We start from the raw sequence: 24,969 nt of genomic DNA, 5'->3' as shown, positions 1-24,969 counted from the left end.
ACAGTTTCAGTCAACAGGTCTTTGTATTTCTTTTGGCTGTATGATTTCACATCTCAGTAAACTTCAACTTCACCGTATCCAAACTGATCGGATTGTAGCGCAGAGGTGGGAGAGAAGCAGAACTTAAATGAAATTAAATTAAATGAATCACAAAAAGTCCTGAAAAGATGACTTCAGCTGGTAAGAGGAAGTTGAACATATCACAGCAAAGATGCTGCATCGTATCCTTCTTGTTCTGTTTTTCAATGTCAGCTGCATTATTAAATGTTGGTTGTGTTTTGGTTAAGATAAGGGTCTGCTTATTCTCCAAAGAAAACACATGGAGACTGTTTGCCATTTGTAATGCTAACCGCTAATAAACAATGCCACTGACGGATAAATATTTGTGAAGTCTTGTTAAAGTTTAAATTTGTATAACAGCAACTGTTCTGACTTCCACACCTCTAGATATAAGCAAATTATTGCTGACAACAGAAAGGTGTCTTCAGGTGCCTTTATAATCATATCAAATAAATGACTCCAACACATTGGAGTAAATCTGAGCTTTTTTTTCAAATGTTAGGTTTGGCACAGCTGATATGTATTCTTTAACAATCATGTAGGAAGAATTACATCTTGTAATATTGTGCATTTTCGCATTTTGGGTGTTTTAAATTTGAAAAGAGTTGCTAAGCTATACTCTGCCTCATAAATGAGCTATGTTGTAATTTTAGTTGGATATTATTTATGAATGCCTTTTCTCACAATCTGAGTATTTTTTGTATTTGTAGATTACAACTCTTGAGATTACAATGACTCTAACTTTTTGTCCGTTTTGAGATTTTCACAAACTGTTGTGTGTGCGCGTGTGTGTGTGTGTGTGTGTGTGTGTGTCTATTTCTGTTGTCATAGCTTTAGCTTAATATAACAAAACAATGAGTTTGTTAACCAGCTAGCCACACTTTAAAACTACTTACAAATTATGTAAGTTACACTGATAGATTTAATTTAAAGTTTTTGCTAGATATAAAATAGAACAGCAAAAATATCTAACTCTTCTGTAGTCTTGCCTTTTACAAATCAGAAGACCCCATGATCTTTGAAAAATAAACCACCTCAAAGACATTGGAAATACTGGAAAGCAAAATCTCAAATAGGTGTAAACCATTTGAACATCGGGCGCTGGTGGTGTGAAAGTAAACACATGCACAAACTGCCTCTCCTTTTCTCGATCCCCTGATCAGAAGGAGAGAGGCCAGCTGGCAGAGCGCCAGCTGCCTCTCGTGTTTGGGAGAGCAAACAGGCTCACGTCTTTGATGACAGAGAGATCAGAGCAGGGGACAGATTCTACGCGGCTGCGCTAAGGTCGCCGCAGTCCAACCCGGCTGCCATGTTGTGCTCTGCAGCTAGGAGACCCGGAGTGTAAACAGCGCTGGGGCGTCAGATGCAAGTGTGTGTGTGTATGTGTGTTCCTTGAACCCAACCAGCAAACTCTCTTTGCTTTCCAACACGCCCTCTCCAGATTTGATTTAGAGCTTTATAGTTATAAGAGAAAGGATTGAAATAATATATTCATTTCTAGTGCATGCATTCACTTTTTCTTTATTTCTAAGTCTATTTTATTAGGTCTTCAGCTTATTATTATACCACAAGATTATAAAACCATTCTCTTTAACATGTTGGCTTGGGATATAAAAACATTGTTGCATACTAGCGAAATGAGCAGAGGCTGGTTGTAAAGTTATGGTGTCAAAACGGCTAAAGTTTTTTATCACAGTTTCTACAGTTCAAATTATTTTAATAAATACCAAAACGTCCAAGAATTTTCTCTGACTGTAAGGGGCTTAGAGTAACTTGGTGCTCCCCCTCCCCCACACGTTGCTGCAAACTAGTCAGCCAACTGAAAGAGTCCAAAAAAAAATTGCGTACAACAAAGATAAATCCTCAAAACTCACAATCAGTACATGATAAAAATTACAACTTAACTTCCAAAATCTTTGTTGTTTTAGCAGCAGTAAAAAGTGCTATTTTGTCTAAACTAAAATTAATTAAGTAATATTAATGTTTTTCTTTTAAATGTCTGTTATACTATGATATTGTGATATATTTTTCTCAAGGTTAAAATCTCACATATAAGCCTATGCCAATATGACACCAAAAGAAAATGAATTTCAATTTAATAATGCAATAGAAAAATTACTGACAACTGCTTAAATAGCCAATGCGCTTTGTGGCATTGATAATCAAAAATTCCAAAGAATCTGAATATTTTAGGTCTCTTCAAAATGTTTCAACCAAAAATGTTTCAACACAATGTGGTTGAGATGAACCTAGTAAGTGAGAAGTTTCCTGCTGCATTTAATTTCTGCAGATTTAATCAAGATTTGTGTCTTGTCTGTGGTTTGACCTTTACAGTCAAACAACTTTGCTTTCACATTTTCACAGCAACATTTTCTGTCAGGTGGATCCCTGCAGATAGTGTAAAAAATGTTGGTCCAGGGATGTTTTGGTTTTTCAGGAACTCTGCAACTTGCTCTAAGTGATCCAGAAAGTTTTAGAGTAGAATGTCCTAAGCTTGATCAAACCTGTCGTAGGACAGAGAGCTGAAGGACAACAGCAAGTGAATGGCTCAAAAACTGAGGAGGAAGGGTATATATACCTTTAAACATTGTTTGAGACACTCTCAAACAATGTCTTCAATGTGGTTGTATTAAAACAATCCTGCAAAAAAATCCTGCAAAATTCTTCCACAGGGATGTAAAATGGCAGTTGTTGCAAATATTTGATGGCACCTGTTGCCATTAAAGCTCAAAAAATGGGTTAGAAGACTTTGTTTTTCATAAGGCTAGGCTGGTTTGGATAGATTTTTTTCCTAATTTGATTGAATTTGAGAATAACTTTTATATTAACTTGTATCTTTGCCAGATTTAAAAAAATGTGTTTAAAACATTGAAGTTTGAAAAAACAAGTCCGTTTTGGAGTGATGGTTTTTCAGAGGTCTATAGTCAGAAGAAAATAATGAATGAAAAAAAACTTGAAAAAGAAGTGCTGCTGGATGTGTTGCCTTGCTGTGAGTTAGGGTAGAGTGTGTCTGTGTGTGGCAATGGAAAAAGGTGGGGAGTATCTGGTTTCCTGGAGCTGTGTGTGTGGTGGTGGGGGGTGACATTATGCAAATCAGCTGAGGATCTCAGATTTGGAAAAGGAGGGGGGTTGAATGTGTGACACGCACACGCACCGAGGCAGACGGAGCGAGGTCGGGGTTGCAGCCTTCCTCTGCTCTATCGACAGCTGCGAGTTCCAGCAGCTCGCCACGGCTGCACCTCCTCATGATGAAGGAGCACTGCACCCGGGTGGCACAGCTAAAGTTTCGCCCTCTTCCACAGCAGCCGCAGCAGAGCCGTGCAGCGGGTGGGCAACACTCAGGCTCCATGTACGGCGTCTGTTCTGACGGTGTGTCTCTGTGTACCGGGTGTCTAACAGATGAGGCGTACCAGAAGCTGGCCATGGAGACAATGGAGGAGTTGGACTGGTGTCTTGACCAGCTGGAGACCATCCAGACGTACCGGTCAGTCAGCGACATGGCCTCCAATAAGGTAAGGGAGACCACATTTCCCACTTTTTCTTTGTGAAGAATTTTCTGAAGAGCGCAAAACGGAAAGCTTTATCATATTTAAGCAAAATAAAACTTGTTGCTCCAAACCTGTAAGGAATGGTTAACCTTTAGACTGCTTAGAGCAAAGAATCCAATCCAAAGTTTTAATGCATCTCCCAAGCAAGGTCAGAAGTTTTCTCCCAGGTCTAAACTTGTCCAGCATGCTGAAAAGGAGAGCATTGGCTGCACAGGGGGCGCTGCAGTTTTAATGACTGGCTGTATACATATGTTTCTTATCAACTAATTATTTTCTAAATCAACATGAAGCTTGATCAGTTTTTTTTATTTGTCCACATTTTTACAAAGTTGGTTACACAACGGTTGTTATTACCTCGGCTTGGTGTTTATCTCAGCCCATGTTTCCTGTAAAACTTGTTTTCACTATCCGCTGGTTCCTCTGCATCATTGATTCAGTGTGATGTGCACCAAGATTCAGTTCCTGTTTTTTTTTTTTTATATATATATAAGTAACCTTATAACCTTTACACTCAGATTTGTAGTGGTATTTGATATTGACATTTTAAAGTCAGTAAATTAAGTTCCTTTGTTTTACTGGAAATCAAATAATAATGTAGAAAGCACCTTGCTGTATTTATTCAGCAACATTTTTAAAAAAAACTGTTGTAATACTCTCAGCTATGATGGCTGAAGAAAAAACACTTTTTGCATAATTAACCTAACTTTTAGAGACAAAGTTATGCTACCAGAAAGAAAACATGTAAGAGGAAGCCACTGTGGATCTGAACCAGGCTTGTCAAAACAAAACCTTAACATTTTCAAGATAATAGCCCCAAAATAAAGTGCAAATTACATATTTAGAGTACTTCTATTTCAGGTTGTATTCCAGTAACAAGTAGCATGTCATATTTGTGCATCTTCATCAATTCGCACTTACATCTTACTAAATAATTTTTCAGTGCCACTCTAACTGTGTTGGCTGTTGCGTCATTGATGGTGGATGGGAAGTACTGGTAATTTTGTCATCCTCCTTTAGAAAATAAAGAAGTTATTAGAGAATGTTTAAATATTTATGAAGCCAAATGTATCTTTGCGCGGACCAATTTACTGTAAAGGGGAAAAAAAACGTCATTAGAACCAGTGGAAAATTTAAAAACTTATTGAACAATATTCAGATTTCTTTTCATCATAATTTCTTCTAATTAAATTCTGCAGCAGCTTAAACTGGTAATGTTCCAAGCAAAGCATTGCAGAAATATTTTGTTCTAAAGTCACTGCTTGGCTATTGTTTAGTAATTCTCATTTATATTCCTGTATGTGGCTGTGTTTGAGTCATATTAATGATCTAATGAATCTGGGATTTTCCTAACAATCTAAGATCCAGCGAACGCTCTGTGTTCAAAAAACAAACAAGAAAAAGTCCACACTTTTTGGAGAGTCCAGTCAAAAATTCTGCAATATGCATGCTAAAGCAGCAGGTGATGACAACTTCTTCACCCGCCTCATCTGATGATCGTAGTCAGAGGACACACTGATAATCCAATGACAATTGGATTATGTAATGCACATCTAATACAAGTTGAAAGATACATTTTTTACCTTGAGCATGGTAAGAAATGTATCTTTCCTTACTATGAAAAGATACATTTTCTTGGTATCTTTTCACGGTACCATGAAAAGTTCAAAACTTTCTTAGCTAGTCTAGAACTAGAACTAAGTTATAGACCAGCCTTTTAAATAAAAATGTGCAGTTTATATGTGACTTGATGTTTCTTCTTAGTCAATAACTGTTTCATCTTGCATTTTAAGTTTACTGTAAATAGACAAACTGAGGCAGATGTAAAATATCCATTAAAATGTGCAGGTGTTGATGAGGATTTCTAGCACACTAAACTTGAGTTGGTCTGTCCAGAGTGATGGTTTATGTCGCTGAAAAAAGATGTTGAGTTTTTCAATTTTCTGAATCAGTGGCTTTTGACTCTGACCTTTCTAATATGATTTGGATCAGAATTGAAGAGGGGAAAATTGTTGACTGGGATATTGCGAGTTTACTCTTTGTGCTATAAATGTTTAGTTTCTGAGGCTGTTTACAGACTGTTTGTACAAGTTTGTTTTTATTTTGCTGGTGGACATATTAATGTTATTATGGCCTTCTGTGGTGCAGTGTGCCACTGGGGAATCTATAAAAACAAACAAAAACACTTCGGTGGGAATTTTCCGATTCATAGGAAGTTGTTTTTTATGATTTAAAGAAGCAAGACATATAATCCATTTTTGTTTTTCTCAGCTATTTATCAATGCCATGAACAGGACAACAAAATCTAATCACAACCTGCTGTATAAGTTGTTTTGTAGACCTGTTAATTTGTTGTCTTGCTTGGCTAAGGTCAAAGAACAGATATCTGAGAGTTAAAGTGAGAACAAAATGTAAAAACAATTTGTCTCGTAAGCTGAGAGGAAAAGCTTGTTATTTCTCATAAAACTGGACAACAGGATGTGAGATCCCCCAGTGGGTCAAACACAATAAACTCAGGAGGAAGAGAGAGAATGTTTGTGTGTGTCAAAGAGTATGAGTGTGTGAGGGATCCTTGCAGACCGCTGGGCAGAATGACTCTCTCTTCCTGTCTCCATCCGGATCTCCTGCGCTCTATTCAGACGACAATAGACGTCCCATCTCACTCTTCTGGCTAGTTATTGGTGGTGGTTGTTTATCCTATTGCTTTCATCATCCGCACTAACAACCAGAACTGAAAGTCAGCTGGACTGTTCTCTCTATAAACAAGCGATTAAATCACTGAGAAAAAAACAAAACAATTTTGGACAACAGCATATCAGAACTGAATAATACCTGTTTATTCCAAAGGCTACTATCCCTGCTGTTTGCCATGATTTAGTCTTATCTCATGATAGTGAAATGATAGCGCCTTGGCCAGTTTTAGCTTGTTGGAATTGATTCAGGAGTTCAAAAATTTCCAAAGTCTTGAAATAATTGAGAAATGTGGGATTTTTAAAAATCTTTCTTCCTAAGAAAACAGATTAGATGCTTTGTGTTGCCAACATAATCCTAAGTCAACATAACTGAACTAAAAGGAGTTTAGTAGAACAACCTGTCATATTTCAGTTATTTTTTTTTTTATCAGCATAATTATAATTTGTATTCTTTTTGTTTCCTTTTGCTTTAGTTTGGTTTTCCCCTCAGGTTTTGCTCACAGGCTTGTAGCTCACGATTTGTCATAAACATTGAGATTTAAGCAAGCTTGGATAAAAAGGAAGTACCAAGCAGAAAAACGTTTTTGTCCAGTGACCAAACACAATAACAGACACACATCACAAATGTAGAGATAACAAATGAATTTCACCAAAACATTTCAGGAGAAACTTCAGGAATAATGAGGTAATAAACCACCTGTCTGTAGGCACAGTGGCAAACAACTGCTTGTTAAAAATATATGTATGTGTTCATAACAAAAAAATAAAAGTGTTGCAGCCTTTAGGCTGACATTGTAATTTCTGCTCCAATTCTAACCAACATTGTTAACTTGATATGCCAGAAACACGTCAGTGTGTTTCTATGAAATGAAAGGCTGAATAAGAAAGTAGGGTAAAAAAACAGCTGCAGTTGTACATCTGGGATGGAGAAAAAACTTAGCTAGACTGATGGACAGAGCCAGTATTGATCCAATATGATTATCAAACATCACCAGAGGATCTGTAGTGACAGCAAAACGCTTTGTAAAAAAGGACGTTTCCACTTTATATGGCTTCAGTTATATGTCGTTATCCTTCAGGCTTGGTCCTTCCTTTAAATCTGAATTTCCACTTGTTGGATAATCCTGGAACAAAATTAGCTGCATTGATGAACTTTATAGTAGAAGGGTTAATTCAACAAAACTTCTAGGTGGCCAGCAATAATAATTATTTAACCAGATAAAGAACGTCTTTTTCAAGAGGGACGTTGCGAGTAGCAGCAATCCAAGCAACCACTGATGAGTTCAACGTATTCTACTAAGGAAAAGTTGTTATACCTTAATGTAACAATTGTTTTCCACAGTCACTGCGTCTCAAACCTAAATATGGGGCCATCAAAAACGTATCATCCACATATGCAAGTGCTCACTGGTTTTAGTGAGCTCAGAGGGACCTTTTTGTTAGAAAAGTGTGTTTTGAAATCACTCTCCCACATTAAAAAAACAATGCTCAGTTGAGTTGCGATTTATTCATGCTTCGCACTTTAATGTTTATGGGTCTTCTGGCTCTTGAAATGATTATTAGTCATCGTGATAAATTTGTGGTCCACAGTGAAGCATATCAGGTGTCACAGTGTTCTCATTGTGCGTTGCGACCTTTTTTCATCTCTGTGACTTTGGCGGGACAGTCTACGTGTTCTTACATGCAACCAAAAGAAGCTTTTCAGAAAGCATGTTTTCATCAAATGCATGTAAACTTTATGTCCACGTGTGCTGCCATGCTTATGTGCTGCTGTGCATCTGCACTAACTGCAGCTTAATCTCCCTCAGATCTGCTATCTCTGTCTCAGGCCTGTTTTTACAATAAACTCAAACATTACACAACTGTTGAGCCCCCTTTCTGATGTGGGTTGCCACATTCAACCTGTTTTTTTTTGTTTTTTTTTTGTTAACAAGAATGGGCTAATCAGCAAATGTGACCCTTGTGCATCTATTGTACTGCGGATGGAAAAACTGTAATTGAAGCTCCAGCAGCGTATGAAACACGAGTCAGGAGGGGGAAGTGAAATGTAAGAGGTTACGGCTGCAGCTCCAAGGTGAGACACAGGGGCTGCTCCTGCTGCTGAGGGCTCTCAGTACGTGACTGTCCTCTTTGTTCTGCATCACTGGCATAGATGAGACGAAGTCTGTTTGTGTGCTGGAATGTTTTCGTTTGTCAAGGCCGCAAACCCCTCTCTGTTATGCAAAGAGGGTGAGAGTAGAGCTTCAGAAAACCGTTTCAAAAGTAGTTTCGTGAAAAAAACAAAAAACTTTAAAGTACTACATATTCACACTTGCAGCTTTTCATACTCATTTATATAACCAGTCATCTGATGTAAAGGCATGCAACTAAGATTTATTTTCAGCTGATTAACTCATCTTTTAGTGTGTGATTAAATAAGCAGTCATAAGCTTAACTTCCTACTTGCTTAACACAAAGTGACATCATGTTGTCCAGCTACTTCACCTCAAAAACAGACATTACTGCAATAAAACTAAGTCACTTGGTGTTCTCATACATAAACTGTCAAATGTGTGATGATTCATTTTAGTACTTTGACTTTTCCAGTAATTGCTTTGACGTAGAGTTCAACCAATCTCAATTGAAGTTTTAAGTCAAATTTGAGTTTTAATCCCTTATTTTGAAAAATAGCTACTACAATTAAAAATTAGAGTGTGTTCCTTTTTATTATAATGCTGAAGTTGTGGACTGAATTTCAACATAATTGTCTTGGTTGAGCATGTAGCCAGAGGAGATATGGATATGAAATGAATCAATGAATCCATGTATGTGGTGGAAAGAGTCAAAACATTTACATAAACACACTTGGAAGAGTTTTAATGAAAAACTTTGTCTGGATTTTTTATTTTAAATGTATGTTTATCTGCACATTTTGTGTGTGGGGGCAGTTATTTCCTTAACTTCTTTCTATCATGTTTACCTACTAAGCTTATGTCACTCCAATAAAGGCAAAAACAATCAATAAAAAAGAAGGAAATAGTAATTTATAATGGTAAAATCTATGGCCACTTTTTTAGGTACACTTCTTCACCAGCTCAATGCCTGTATGTGTTTAGATGTGGGGAAAACGACTCTAATCTACCATTACTCGCTATGTAACAGATGTGTTGGGGTTTGGATTGTTGCTGATCATTATGGCTGCAGTATACTTCATTCAGAAGGATAACACACTGTGTCATGAATCTCAGGTTATCTCAAACATTTTGTTTTTTATTCTTTTAACATGACGATGAGTTTCCTCTACAGTCAACAGATCTCAGTTCAGCTGAGCATTTTTGGCATGTGGTGGAAAAGGAGATTTGAGACAACAGCTGTTAAATCTGCAGCCACTGTGGGGATGCTTTTAAAAACAAACCAAAAGCCCTGGTGAGGGTTTCTAACACATTAAGATTGTCATTCGGAATAGGGCAGTTCTGAAACGAAAGGGGATCCAACCTCTGCGTCACTACATGTTTGTAACAAAGTGGCTTGCGAGTGCATTTACTCACAGCTGAAACACAAAAAGTGTAGTTAAACTCTTCATATCAGATTTATGTTTGGATCAGCAGAGGGGTTTTACGCTGTCTTGCAGATATTTAGTGGTGTTGAATGCATCATGTGGTGGAGCGTAGCCAACGGTGAAGCTGCTGGTATCAGACTGCTGTCCTAAGATGTTGGTCTGTTTACATCAAGTTTAATTTCCAAGAAGAGAAAAGAAAAAAAAAAAGAAAAAGGGTTTCGCTTCGTCCTATTCTAGGAAATTCAAGCCTTCTGTTGATCAGATTGATCAGAGAGATATTGACAGCATAAACATCAGAACTGTAACCGCCAGCTGCTGGGGAATGAGCAGGCTGAAAAGGAGCAAAGAGACTGGAGGCGGGCCTTGCCCCATAAGGGGGAGTGTGTGTGAGGCAGATCTCTCTCTGCCACACACACTCTCAAACACATTCAGTCATTGCTCCACATACACGGGGTGTGAGGTAAAGCCAAGTCAGACTTCGCAGCCCAAAGTGAGTCACCAGAGTTGTGGCGTTTCCCAGAGTCAAAGAGCCGGGGCTCAGTCCTTTTACTCATACTGTAGTCAGAGCGAGACAGACTCATTAACGGACGGACGCCCTGCTCAGGTCTGCACTCCGCGCTCAGCAATAATGGGTGCCTGCTGCTTTGACAGAAAAGACAAGAAGTTAGGGAAGCTAAGTTTTTGGAAAAAGGTGAGTTTACTTAAATTTCATGTTGTTCAAGGTCCTTTGAGGACTTTAAGTCTATAACTTCTTCAGGAGCTTTTTGTATGTCATTTTTTTGTTAAACATGTTATTGCTACCAGTCCTTTTCTGTTTAAAGTTTAAGAACTTTAAATGTATTCCACAGCAGTGGAAGATGATGCTGAAGTTGGGTGACATTTTTGTTTTCAACCTTCTGCAATTACAATCTACAATTTTATTAATCAAATTTAAAAAAATATTTTTTTATATAAAAGATGCGTCTGTATCTCTGTTCAGCATTCAAGAATCTCTATTTATCCTTAAAGTGTTGGTGAAAATATTCTGAATGGACAGAAATTGTTCCTGTCGCGCTTTTTGTTTATGGGAATAACTTAGTATTTACTGGCAAGGAATTGAAAGAAACCAAAGTTGAGGTTTCTTTTTAAACTAGACTTTGTCTTATTTGTTGTTTCACAGATGATCTGTAAAGTGGCAGTACTGAAATAAATTGAGCAGTCTGATGAAAAAGCAACACATGGAGTAGAAGACAGACTGTGAGCTTGTTCGTGTTGTTTGCCGTAGTTTTGTGTTGTCAGAAGGGTTCAAATTAATAAGAAAAATACTTAATGAAATTAATTATATTTAACTCAAGCAGTTTAAAAATTACATATGCAAACATTTTAACGAACCCAACGGAGAGGGAGTTTGAGTTTTGGCAAAAAAACTCATCTAGGAGTCATATTGGGCTAGAAGGAAGAATCAATGTGGATAATTTTGCAATGTGTTCAATACTTTATTTCTTTGAAAATTAATTCATTGGAGAAACATCTTGAGTTTTGCATTTAATATGTGAGATATTGCAGGTTGAGTGAAATTTTGCACCCAGCCTGAAAGCTGTTTTCAGCAACTTGTGAAAACATGTCCAATTTTGTAACTCTCTTGTTTTTTTTAACGCTTTGTTCTGCGTAATCTGGGGTAGAATATGCATGAATACACTCTGAGTCTTTAAGTCTCTATAGCATGGCTTTGTGAGTCAGAGGAAGTGAGAGGTAGTATTTCTTCTTCACCTCCAGCGAATTTACGCACAACACATACGCAATACTCTTCCCCTGATCTTTACAGAATTATGTCACTTTGAGTGGCTTTGGTGCCAGTTTTACCGGCTTGCGTCATATAGCCAAGCAAAGTGGAAATAAGTTCAAAGCCTTGCAAAATTTGGCAAACAAGAACATGGAAATGCAGTTTAGGGGAAATGATGGTAGATATTCTTGGGAAACATTTATTTCAGGTGAAGTGAAAACAAACCTTAAAGTTTTCAATTCTAAAAACCTTTCAGCATTTGATGCAAAGATTATTAACTAAGTTATTTGCAAGCTCTACAAAACTTTCAATGAAGGTCTCTCTGCAGCATGAGTGTAGTGTAGGGCACCCACTAGTGGCTGTTGGCTACAACTTCAGCTTGGTGGAAAGGATACAAGTAGACAATGTACAAAAAATGACTGAATACATAATTTATTCTAGATTTCATTGTTTATTTTTTCATTATTATTTGAAATGGTAATGAGGTCAGAAGTAATCGATAATTCCACCAAATAGTGGAATAAATACCTAAACAAAACAGGAAATATTGTGATGGTTTAGGACAGATTGGACCATTTAGCAATTTAAAAAGTTGCTAAATTTCCCTTAATATCATTCGTAAGGTCCTTACGAGACGCCAGAGAACGTGGCAGAGTGCCCAGAGGTTCAGAATCTCACATCAGGCCTTCCCTAACATCCTGTTATAGTGCAAGCAGAGTGGATCCTCTCAGCTTCGTGTCAGGAGCGACTCCATTCAGGCCTACCTGTCTGCCTGGCTGCCCTGCACAGCGAGCTGTCCGATGAAATCACATCTAAATGTAGGAGCTCAGCGTTATGTGTCCCCCTTTACCCATCCCTCCCGTGCTGGTCAAACTAAAATGCCACAGGCTTCATTCACCTTCCCTGCCTCTGTCACGGCAGCTCTCTGCTGAATCAACCCAGCCATTGTAGGCAGGGACGAAAACCAGGGAAGAACACGGGATTAAAATGCATGGATATTAAACTCAGTCATAAAAGGGCGTGATGAACTGTGACGGAAATTGCACCCAGAGAACTTCCAGTCCCGTCAAAGCTGCGTTTCATTTTCACCACGAGTAAAAAAAAACCCCACATCCTTACTTTTTTCTTCCACTTAACCTTCTACTAATATGCTGGCATTTCACTTTGTGTCTAATCTATCTACATAATGAGTTTAATCTGATTAAGTAATACTAAAAGAAATTACCATTCTGATGCTATTCTTAATTAATTCGACAGTGCGTCTGTAAAATCTGCACATTACATGGAAGCATCAACTATATTTAAGTGTATAACAGCAACTCTGGTAGGTTTTGTGCATTTGTGCCTACTAATGCATGTTTGCAGCCTCCAGCAAAGCCCAGTTCTCTGACACATTGTGGAGAGACACCCCCTGCTGTTATTTCTGGTTTTCTTATACATTATGTAGTGAGCTATTATATAAAGGGCTGCCTCCTGTTTTTTTTTTTCTTCTTTTCCTTGCAACTACCTCCTCTCTTCTGGTCCTTTCCCTCAGTGGGAGGATAATCTGGAATCCTCTCAGAAAAGCTTTGATCTCCCACTCACGCTCCCCATTTCGAAGAAACAACGTTGGACCTAAAGGCTCCTACGGATCTCTGTTTACAGTTTCCAATTGATTGGTTCTGACGTACAAACGCCATGTTTTCTCTTTGGCAAACCGCCACAGCCTTCCTCTCTGGGGCTCCACAAATAACAGTCTTGACAGAAATTGACAAAAAAGCAAATTCACACCTTGAAATGGAGCGCTGGTTCTGATGTAAGAGTGGATTCCAGTCAGGTGGCCCCAGCCTTGTACATTGCAGCACCTGCACCAAGGACAGCTCATTGATTCTCTCAGGAAGGCGGGCAGAGAGATTGATCGCTGCCGGAAAATTGACACATAAGTGGTAAAGAGCCAGGGATTGATGAGGCGGAGGGAGGGAACGGGGCACACTGGATGCGATGTGTGTGGTTTGTCCTCATGACAGCTCAGCAGCTTCACCACATGAGGAAAAAGGGAAAGCCTCTCCTGCATTTCTCCCCCTCATTTTTTCCATTAAATGAGTAAAAAAAAAATAGCACTGATGTACTTGTTCTCTTATGCTGTTTCTATGCCGTTGGGGTGTTCTGATAATGAGCCCACACACACACACACACTCCTCTCACAGCCAAACACAGAAGCCGTGGGCTGATGTCCCCCAAACTGGGGACGGATGCAATTATCTGCCATCTCTCTGCTCTTTTTCTTCTTTTTTTTATTTTCTCACCTTCTCCGACCAGCCTTCCCACTCCGCTTGTTAAAAATAGCCGTCCACAGACACCCTGTTGGCATCCAATATTATTATGGGATGCAGATAATGAACAGGCTTATGAGGTCTATACAATGGCCGCCACACTTGGTTGTCAGGAGACAACAGAGGACTCGAGAAGAGGGGAGTTGAAGGAGCGGGCGATAGTGGAGATAATGGCGATTAAAAATACAGTTCACACAGGCTCACATTCCTCAAAACGTGGCTCATTGTTTCACTGTAAAGGAGGAGGGTTTGTTTTAACTTCCTAATTACAATCCCCTTCACTGGATGACTTGATGTAAGTGGCTTTAAAGAGGGAATTAGAAGGGCTGAAAATTGAAAAGGATGTAAATTATTTTTTTTTGGGGGAAAAAAACCGTGGAACTCATATCTGCTTCAAAACTTCATATAAGCTGTAATTAGGGCTCCCCCTCTTCCTATTTCTGTCAAATCATACACTATGAAAAGAGTGTTGCTATGGCTGGCAGATAGTGAGAGGGGAAAAAAGAGATGGAAAAGGGGAGAAAAAAACACAGAAAGATAGCGAAGCTGGGAAAGGAGGGGGAGAGAGAGCTAAAGGGAGAGCAGCGAGGCGAGACAAATCCAGCGGAGGAACCCCCCCTCCAGTCAGATGAACATCGCTGCCTCTCTCCCTCCTCCTCCTGTCTCCATCGCTGTGTTTTTCCCCTCCTCCCTTCCCTGCTTCCTCTCCATTATTCATCAGTGCGCCGAGAGTCCCCAGCTCACGGCTCCAGCTGCTGCTGCTGCCGCTCCAGCCCCGTACAGCTGGATCTTCCTGCCTGTTTTCCAAACGTCTTATCAATCTATTTCCTCTATCTGCAAGCATGGAGACTTGGAACTGGCCCTTTTCTGCTGAGAGGGAGAGCGAGCCGTCATAAAGCTGCTCTCTTTGCTGTCGAGAAGAGGAGAAGATAGAGGATTGGTTTTTTTGGTGCCAAAAAAAAATCCTGCTTGACTTCAGTAAATTTTTTCCCCACATTGGATTACAGTTCTGGCTTTGTGTAGGAACCAAACAACGGGGTCCAAAATGCCTGAAGCCAACTACCTGCTGTCGGTGTCTTGGGGTTACATCAAGGTGTGTGGTGTTTAACTACGTATCACGCTGGGGATACCGCACTCATATTGTCCTAGCTCTCTCTGCTCCTTAGTTATCATATTAGTTATTTGCTCTTACTGAAAAAAATGTTCTCATCAGGCGCATTTGTGGAGTTTAATTTTTAATGTTTAGTGTCAGATCTGATAACATTTCCACCTTTTTGGGTAGATGGGGCTCAGACAGAATGGTGTTTTGAGGCTCGGGCTCCATCTTGAGCCCTCTGCAGAGCTGTATCTCTGTTTGTCTGTATGTGTGTGTGCACGCGCATGCATCAACCTGTCATAAACATCTGCTGCTACAGTCCCTGGGTCTCCATGTACCATCAGCTGCACATATTTTCTCGGTCTCTAATGGTTCCAAATGTATGGAGAAAATGTGAAAAAGGACATCAGGGACAACTGTGCAAAATTTCCTCTTGCCTGCATTAAAATTCCTCCACACTGACGCAGTCGACTGGCCGGATAGATTCCTGAAACTGTGAATGTGTTTAATAAAACTTGAAATTGGTTCCTGTGGAGGCTTTAAAAGGGGTATTAAAAGCTTCTGGTCCCCTGCTGGTTACTCAAATAATGGTTGTATCATAATTAATTCCTGTGTAAATGGAGGGGAAAATACACAGTGTTCCCCACTGATTGTAGGCTGTAACTGAATGGCATTCTTGACCTGATTAAATTAAACGTGGGGCTGTTGGGTTTTCAAGATATCTTGTAATATAATTTTTTGCCAGGTTTCCCCCAATTTGGAAAGTGACGACATTTTCCTCTCTCTTGCCCTCTCCCCTCCCCTTTTCTCCTGCAGTTTAAGAGAATGTTGAATCGGGAGCTGACGCACCTATCCGAGATGAGTCGGTCTGGGAATCAGGTTTCCGAATTCATCTCCAACACCTTCCTAGGTAAAAAATAAAGTAAAAATCACAAGAATAATCTGTATCCAAAAGTCGCACTAATAGTTTTTGTTAAAGGCATTTATTGTGAGTTGTGTAATTACAATTAAATGTGACAAATCTGCAAGTATTAAGTGGTTCGTTTGAACACATTTTCATTTGAACATTTGTGGAGGCTTCATTTTGTTTCCTACATGATGAGCTGTGCAAGTTGTTCTGACTGGCTTCACTGTGGGGGCGTACCAGTAAAAAATACTGCGCCATCAACCTTTCCTCCAATATTTAGAGAACTAGTTAAAATGAATGTGTATATTTCTTAAGGTATTTGGGCAAAAAGAAGCTTAATACTGGTTCATTAGTATCTAAAAGAGGTAAACTGGGAGAAAAATATGAGTTTATTGCTGCATAAATTGCAAATTTTAGTGTTTTTGACACTGCAGCAGAATCAACCAAATGCAAAAGAAAACATTCCATAATAGTTTATTCTGCATATATGAAACATTACAACAACTAGCGTGAGATATAAGGTTCAAGACTAAGAAAATGATTTAAAGGTGCTGTAATATGTGAGGAAAATGGAGGATTCCAAACAAACAAGTGAGGGAGGGAGCTGAGAGCAGACAGAAAAAAGATCTACAGAGGAACCCCCTTCGCTAGCAGTGAGATAAGCTCAGCAGATTGGGTGACTCATTCAGATCTTAATGCTTCTCTGTCACTGGGGACACCTTGTTGTCTCTTTACCCACCCCCCCGCTGACCTGACACGGGAGAAGGTGACCGCTTTGACCGATGTACATGGCAGAAGGTAGAAAAATAGAAGGGATGTGCCCACATTAATGACTAAAGTGGTGCAGCTGGCCTGATGTGTCCTCAGCTGACCAGCAGGACCTTTTAATCTGTCCATCCATGAACACTAACGTCACGTCAGCAGTGCGCCGATGTTTGCTTTCTGTAATTTTTTTAAAAGCACAGATGTGGAAACAGGGAAATTTGATTTTTATCCAGTGTGATTTGCGCTCCATAATTCCTTTAAAGAGCCACCGTAAATCCTTTCAGTTTAATGCTGCCCATCTGCTTTCTTTGTTTATAAAAACAGTGATGTGAAGCTAAGCGCGATTCTCTGGATCAGTTAACAACTTCATTCATTTCTTGCACAAACCCATGGAAGACTTCTGGCTGGCAACATGCACACTATTCACGTGTGCCCTTTTTTGCCCCCCGTATCCTGCTGCCCACTCAGGCTAATTCCCTGTGACAGGCCAGCAGCAGAACTCGCCTAGATTAGGAAAAAAGGAAACAACTGTTTAACCTCTGCTCTCAACGGAAAAGGAATTTAATTTTTGCCTCATAGAATTAAAAATAACTTAAACCTTTTATTGAATCCATCAAAACTTACAAACCACACATCACTTTCAGTCTTAAAACACATCGATCAACTGCTTGGACTCTGATTAACTTTTTTGAATATTAATAAAACACATCCTCACTACCTCTTCCACAGAATCCACACTGTATTTTGTTCCTATATCATGGGAAAAATAGAGAAGCTAGACTGAAAGTGCATCCTTTGTGGACACATTTTGAACCAGATTTTGACATTTAATTGAACAGAACAGCAAAGCAATAGATCACTCACCCATGTGTGTGCAATATGAAGCAGAAATTAATAACAGGCATGAATAAAATCTACTTTACACCTAATGCTTATATGGGTCATGCATCAGCGATGATTATCGCGAGTTGCAATAAATTACAGTATGATATTGCCCTTCTCTTCATTTTCCCACACAGCACGTCAGAGAGCATTTAATCGCGATTCTAAATTACCAGAGAAGAACTGTGAGAAAGGGAAAGACGCAGAGAAAGTCCGAGACAGCAGTGGATGAGAGGGAGAGTGCTTATTTAAATTACAGCTGGTAATTGAATAATCCTCCACAGGGGAAGGCCGATAGGCCAGCAATGAGCTGAGTCGAGGCTTGAAAGATGAGTCCGCGGCTTAAACGAATGCCGATGGCAGGTCCTAGCAGGATTTCTATCAATTCCTCGGTGACTGCAGTGAACACAGCTCAAAAAGGATGTACTGGATATTTTCAGTGTTTGGAAAATAGTGTTTGGAAACATTTTTTTGGAAACAAAAAAACACAATCAAACACTTCGGTGCCTTTAATAGTTATTATTTGTACCATTTGTTCATTTTATTAGGAACCAAAATAGAGATGTGCCAGTTTCTTTTTCTGTTAATCATGTCAATTAAAACAACTACAGAAAATTTGTCATTAGAAACATCAGCTTATGGCATTTACTTTAATGCACTTTGTTTTAAGCTAAGTAAAAATCAGACAGTTTAAGGATTTGTGGTTCCATCTTCAGTTCATACCTTTATCAAAGAACGTCAAAAGGAAAAAGGGAAAACCTGACTTGTGCATCTCTAGATCTACTGCAGCTGAATAACATAAACATGGCATGGTACAGGAAGAATGTTGACATGGTTGTTTTACAATGTGTTATGTGCTGCTTTAGCTGTGCTGAGTCCTGGGTTGGATGGTTAAATACTGTAAGGTCAGACAAACTGCAGGTGGACAAAGAGGAGCATGAATGAAGAAAGAGTCAAGGAACCTGATGAATGAACAAGCTGCAGGTGTCGGCTGGAATTTTTTATTTTTTATTTTTTGCTGAGGAGCCTATGCAGGCCATCTGGAACCTCACACTGCAAAACGAGTCTCCAAATAACACAAGTCGTCCTTTTTTCTGTTTCCTCACACAGATAAACAGAATGAGGTGGAGATCCCTTCGCCGACATCCAAAACGCGAGAGAAGAAGAAACAGCAGAAACAGCAGCTGATGACGCAGATCAGCGGGGTTAAGAAGGTTTCCCACGGATCGTCGCTCTCCAACAGCAGCATATCGCGTTTTGGCGTCAAGACCGACAAAGAGGAGCAGCTGTCCAAGGAGCTGGAGGACCTGAACAAATGGGGTCTAAACATCTTCACGGTTTCAGAATACTCCAACAGCCGACCTCTGACCTGCATCATGTATGCCATATTCCAGGTAAGGACTCTTCCTTTATTGACACCATACAATGAAGAATAAATCTATCTTATTGTTAATGTTGCTTTATTTAATCCACAATTTGCTACTTTTGCAGGAGCGAGATCTGCTAAAGACATTCAAGATTCCAGCTGATACGTTTGTGGCCTACATGATGACACTAGAGGATCATTATCATGCAGATGTGGCTTACCATAACAGTTTACACGCTGCTGACGTAGCCCAGTCAACGCACATCCTGCTCTCTACTCCCGCCCTGGATGTAAGTCTTTCTGTAAAAGCTATGTATTCTTCTTGAAATTGGCCTCATTTTCAGTTTTTCATGCATGCATTTTAGACAGCTCTCCTGTGCTTGTAGAAGTTGGTGTAATGGAGTCAGGTCTGAATGACCTGGTTTTGCAAAATGATTAAGTCCACTGTGCTCCCTGCCATGCATATAGCACACTCAGCACGGATGAGGCAACACATAGCAAACTTATAGTTGAATGTCTGCTGTCTGCCTCTTAGCCAACTTACTTTAAGAAATACTTAAATTCTGTTTTCCTCTCTGGACTAGGCGGTCTTCACAGATCTTGAGATCCTAGCGGCCATCTTTGCTGCAGCAATTCATGATGTCGATCATCCTGGAGTATCAAACCAATTCCTAATCAATACCAGTAAGTTCAAAATAATACACAAACATTATGGTTTCTCTGACTTGATAATAGATAGACTGAAGCAAAGTTTACTCAATAAACAACCAATTTTTGTATTGAATATGCAGACTCTGAGCTGGCCCTGATGTACAACGATGAGTCTGTGTTGGAGAACCATCATTTGGCTGTGGGCTTCAAGCTGCTGCAGGAAGACAACTGTGACATCTTCCAGAACCTCACAAAGAAGCAGAGACAGTCCCTCCGCAAAATGGTCATTGACATGGTAAGATATTTTTACTTGACTGTTGATCTAGGCATGTATGAGGTGACAAAGCTGATTGGTCCATGTCATCGTTATTGCCAAGCTCACCATCTTTATCTTGTGTTTTGCAGGTTTTGGCTACTGACATGTCCAAACACATGAGTCTGTTGGCTGATCTGAAGACTATGGTTGAAACCAAGAAAGTGACCAGCTCTGGAGTGCTGCTGCTAGACAATTACACAGACAGGATACAGGTACATTCAAAATAACAAAATAAAAAAATTAAAAGAAATGCATAGCTCTAGATCATATAGAGAACTTGTAAGGTCTCCCAACTATGACTTACGTCCCAACATTTTATGTGTTTATTTCTAGGTGCTGCGAAACATGGTACACTGTGCCGATCTGAGCAACCCCACAAAGTCGTTGGAGCTCTACCGTCAGTGGACTGACCGGATAATGGAGGAGTTCTTCCACCAGGGAGACAGAGAGAGGGAGAGAGGGATGGAGATCAGCCCCATGTGTGATAAGCACACAGCCTCCGTGGAGAAGAGCCAGGTATGCTTTCAAAAATAGAAAATCATACAACTACAAACATATTGTGAATCTAGAGAAAAAAAACCTCTAACACATTTTTTTTTTCCTGTTAGGTGGGTTTTATTGACTACATCGTGCACCCCCTGTGGGAGACCTGGGCCGATTTGGTTCACCCTGACGCTCAGGACATTCTGGACACCTTAGAGGACAACAGAAACTGGTACCAGAGCATGATTCCCCAAAGTCCCTCACCGCCCTTTTACGACCAGGGCACACATGGACACAGTGGAGGCACAGGAGGACAAGGAGGAGGGGAGAAATTTCAATTTGACTTGACATTGGAGGAGGAAGACATGGACGGGATGGAAAAAGACTGTGATGGGGAGGATGAGGAAGGAGAAGAGGAAGAAATAGAGGTGGAGGATAGTCTCGCAAATTCGCGCTCGCCTCCTCCAGACTATTTGGACAGTCAGGCAGAGGAAGAAGATGGCATGATTGAGCCAATGACGGCAATAGAGATTGTGACGCATGAAGCCTCACCCACAGACACATAGGGCTTCCAGCAACAGGCTCTCATGGTGGTTTGAAAGTTTTTTGAAAAGAGGGGGAATACCCTCTTGCAGCTGTGCTTTTTAATAAGCCCACAGAAGCAAGGGCTTAGTTTAGGCCTGCACAGGGGCAACTTGCACTTGGGTGTTTGAAGCCAGACACAGATGGACAGTTTCACAGAGGTGGCTTCAGAGTTCTCAGGAATCATTTGCTGTGAACATTTCAGTCTCAATGGACGAGAAAGGAACTTGAAGGATTTCAGCCAGTTTAGAAATTGGCTCATTTTCTTTTCTGGACTGGCATTATATGGACAATGACACTACTGAGAGAAGTTTTGTACCTTAAGATGTTGTTTTTTTTTCTACAGATATAAGATCTTGAAGTAGCATAGAGTAAGATCTACTGATGGAGACACATTTGTATAGCAAGAGAAAGTGTTTACTTATTTCTGTACCATTTGTCAAAGGACTTTTGTGTGCCTTTTTTACAACTGTCTTTATAATAGTTTTTTTATTTATTGAACACACTAGTGTTTGTGAAATGATTTTTTTTCCTTTATGACAAAAAAAAGAGAAAAAACAGTTTTTGTATGGTAAAGAGCAAAGTCTTCCACGTACTGGGCAATAGAGAAATCCAAGCAAATGTTGACAAACAGTTCTTAGACTCATCTACAGTTAATGGGAAAATGTACACCAGAATCACTCAAGATGATTTCCATTGGAGCACAGACAGTCTAGACATATGTTCAGATATGGTTCATGTTACAAATTTGATAAGTTGCTTTTTGTATCAGTCAGTGAATGTCAATATTACACATCAACACATATCTTTCCATACTGCACCTTTTGTTTTTGGTGAGCTGCAAACCATTGAGCTTTCCTTCTGTTTCTTTCTTCCTATAGCTTCAAATTTCTAGGTATTCTTTCAATTTCTATATAGTTTAGGAAAATATTTTGGTCTAGTTTGATCTTTTATGGCATTTTAAGATTTGATAAAAACACTGCATATATGCAAACAATGACGAAACAAATGTCTCCTGACATCCAGCTGCTTGGATCAATGGTAAAATAGGAAAATAAGTTGACCAAGGACAAAATGCACAACAGTGGTGAGTCTATTTTTAGCTCCCAGGTATGCTCCAGTCCTAATAATCCTGTTAGCCGAAAGAGGTTCAAAACCCAGATCTGTCTGATGTAACGCTCCCCTGCGTTTCCTGCAATCAGGACCAGACCAGATGATTAAAGCTGCAATTACAGTAGCCTGTCTAAAACACGCTGATGGACAGAATTCACATGGCTTACAGACCCTCCGGGCTCTGGCACGATGACCCTGAAAAGTCAGGACAAGTATTCCTTCCTCGTGATAAAAATCTACTCATTGACGTCAGCTGGCTTCCCGGCAGGGTAGTTGAATTCCACGCAACGCAGCAAAGCTTTGGAACTGCAAAGAAACTAGAAATCACCCTGAAAGCTTCAAAATGGTTTGCACAGCTTCCTACATCTGATCATAATGGGTGTCCTGGCTGCATTAATATCCTTACATAACTTTGATATAGGTTTACTGATACTCAAAGGTACTTAGTTTAATTTCCCAAAAGCATGCTTAAGTGGCAATCATTTGTGTGTGGTATGTATGTTTTATATGGGAGTGTGTTGTCTATGTGTGTTTGGATCAGGCCTTACCATCCCCAAGTCACTCCATACATTTGCTGTTTGTCGCTATGAGCTCAAGTTGGTCCTTTTTGCTGTTTATAACAGTGTGTATTTATTCTCTACTTTAAGCTTGTAAATAAGAAATACTGGTTTAGTGTAAAATCTATTTTAATTTATATGCACTTGCATTACCTGGAAGTGGTGGTGTCTAATGTGTAGAAGACTCTGGAGTGGAGTCTTTTTTTATATAAATGTATATTGTTTTTATATAAATATATCTCTATATAAATATATCTAAGAATATATTCGCACAAAGTTTCGAGTGCCCAGCAGAGCAGCAGCTAAAGAGGCTTGTTGTTGTCATATAAAACCCTTGTAACTACATTTTTTGTTACATAAAAGCTACATTTGTTTTACGTAATTTCAAAAAGATTTTATTGCTAATGATGCACAAACATAAACCAAAAATGTTCTTGAATTTAATAAATATAATAAATTCAACAGAGATTCCTATATTTTATTTTGCCAGTTTCTAGTTAATTATCTTGGGTTGCAAGGCTTTTATTTGACATCAGCAATTTGATAACCAAAAGGCCACATGGAGGACATTTTGAACTTTATAGGCTTGGAGATAGGATACATACAAGTTAGCTAAAGAATACTGAAGCATAGGTATTGCTAAGTTCCAGAGTACACAGATAGCTTAATTTTGTCAGTTTTGACAGCTTAAATAAACCAGGCAGATGTTTGACTGACAAACACAAAGTGATAATTTCTTTCTCCACTCAATGCACTTCACCTAAAGTAGAGGACATCATCAGTAGCATGCTACAGTGTGCCCAGCACTGATTGTTCTGAGTTGACAACAAATCCTGATCTTATGTAATTGACTGTGCTAATGTGTGAACTCTTCTGACCAAACGTGTTAGCGGTTTTGACAGACAAATTTGTCAGTATTAATGTTATCTATGTTCAAGCTTTTTTGGTCCTAGTTGTGTCCAAATGGTTAGCCAGATTTAGCACTATCTGCATGAGAGATGGGTTCTTTTATTTTTTATTGTCCATCTGTTGAAGTCCACCAGTTGTTGGTGGGTTGATAAATGTTTCACACAATGTATGGTATGATATTGTATATTGTGTTTAAAATAAATCTGAAATACTTTTTTATCAAGTGATTAAAAGCAAAGCATGAATATATTTTTTTCTGTGTTGTGTCCTTCCACTAATACGTCAACATCTGACCTTTCACATAATTGACTCTTGGAAATATCTTAAAGCCTTTAGATTACAAAAAACTGTTTATCTGTTTAATAGTTATTTATGTTAATAGTTTATGAACAACTATTAACATGAGCCTGAAAGCCTATGTGCAATAAATTCTTTGAATCTCTTAATACATGTAAAATTATTACTCATATCAGTGATTATATTGTAATACATACTTGTATTTTAAATTACATTTACAATCATACATTGTAACGTATGATTGTAAATGTCACATTCGTCACTTTAAATAGTGACGAATGTGTTAAATTCAGTGTCTTTATTAGCACAACTACTTGTTTGGGGACCTTGAACGGAAAATAGATTCAGCAGGAAATTATATTCTATCTACAGTAACTGTTTATATTCCATTATCCTTGACCTTAAACAATGTGGCATAAAAAAATCTAATCAGTTTTTTTGTTGCCTGGCTTAAGCGATGTGGCTAAACATTTCCCAAATTATTCTTCTGATTAGTTGATCAGAGCTAAAACATCAAGTTCATTGGATGTCCAGATGGTTTTGGAAAATTTGAGCGACTTCAATTTAAAAATTATTACTGAAAGTTAGGTTGCAGTCCTTTCTAATTCAAGAATGGAATATATTTTGTTCATTTTCAATCAACCAGCACTTACTATAAGGGGTTACAAGAAAACAGACTTTATGACACTTTATATTACACTTCTTGCAACACTTTCATGAAAAAAATACAGTATTACAGTTCTGGAATATCTGAGTCATATTTTATTCTTAAAACCTTGTTTGTCAAAATGATGTGAAACTGGACCAGAGGTTCAAGTGTGGTTGAGGTATTTTACAAAGAAGAATGAGTAGTTTCACTCTCAGAATGTGTAAAGCTTGTAGATACATACCACCAAAGAACTGATAGTTAATAGATTTAATGCTTTAATTGCAGGGAAAGGTGGTTCAACAAAGTCTTGACTCAAGGGGGCTGAATGCAAGAAGCTGCATATACACATGGCATCTTTTTCATATTTTTGTGTTTCTATCTTTCTCTTCATACTTATGCTCTACTTTGTGTTCATCTAAAATGCGTTAAGAGTTGTGGCTGTAACATGACAAAATGTGAAATGCTTCTACAGGTATAAATACTTTT

The 24,969-nt window shown here is 39.0% G+C and overlaps 1 protein-coding gene across 4 annotated transcripts in view; it reads left to right on the top strand.

Moving 5' to 3' along the window:
* The window catches only part of pde4ba (phosphodiesterase 4B, cAMP-specific a), a 52,046-nt gene extending 29,177 nt beyond the window's left edge, over nt 1–22,869 (top strand). The window contains exons 3-11 of one of the 4 annotated variants that reach the window (XM_007550897.2): nt 3,460–3,572; nt 15,823–15,916; nt 18,671–18,954; nt 19,052–19,216; nt 19,511–19,610; nt 19,718–19,872; nt 19,983–20,105; nt 20,227–20,409; nt 20,502–22,869. In XM_007550897.2, coding sequence (XP_007550959.1) covers nt 3,483–3,572; nt 15,823–15,916; nt 18,671–18,954; nt 19,052–19,216; nt 19,511–19,610; nt 19,718–19,872; nt 19,983–20,105; nt 20,227–20,409; nt 20,502–20,942 — 1,635 coding nt within the window. In that variant the 5' untranslated portion in view covers nt 3,460–3,482 and the 3' untranslated portion in view covers nt 20,943–22,869. Of the gene's footprint in view, nt 1–3,242; nt 3,573–10,284; nt 10,528–14,550; nt 15,004–15,822; nt 15,917–18,670; nt 18,955–19,051; nt 19,217–19,510; nt 19,611–19,717; nt 19,873–19,982; nt 20,106–20,226; nt 20,410–20,501 lie in introns of those variants that run through there. The other 3 variants (XM_007550895.2, XM_007550898.2, XM_007550899.2) reach the window with 3 other exon arrangements.
* Nucleotides 22,870–24,969: the final 2,100 nt, after the last annotated feature.

Source organism: Poecilia formosa, unplaced genomic scaffold (assembly GCF_000485575.1).
Source record: "Poecilia formosa unplaced genomic scaffold, Poecilia_formosa-5.1.2 Scaffold38, whole genome shotgun sequence".
Lineage (NCBI taxonomy): Eukaryota > Metazoa > Chordata > Actinopteri > Cyprinodontiformes > Poeciliidae > Poecilia > Poecilia formosa.
The sequence above is the reverse complement of the archived record's forward strand: the minus strand, read 5'-3'. Positions and strand labels throughout refer to the sequence as shown.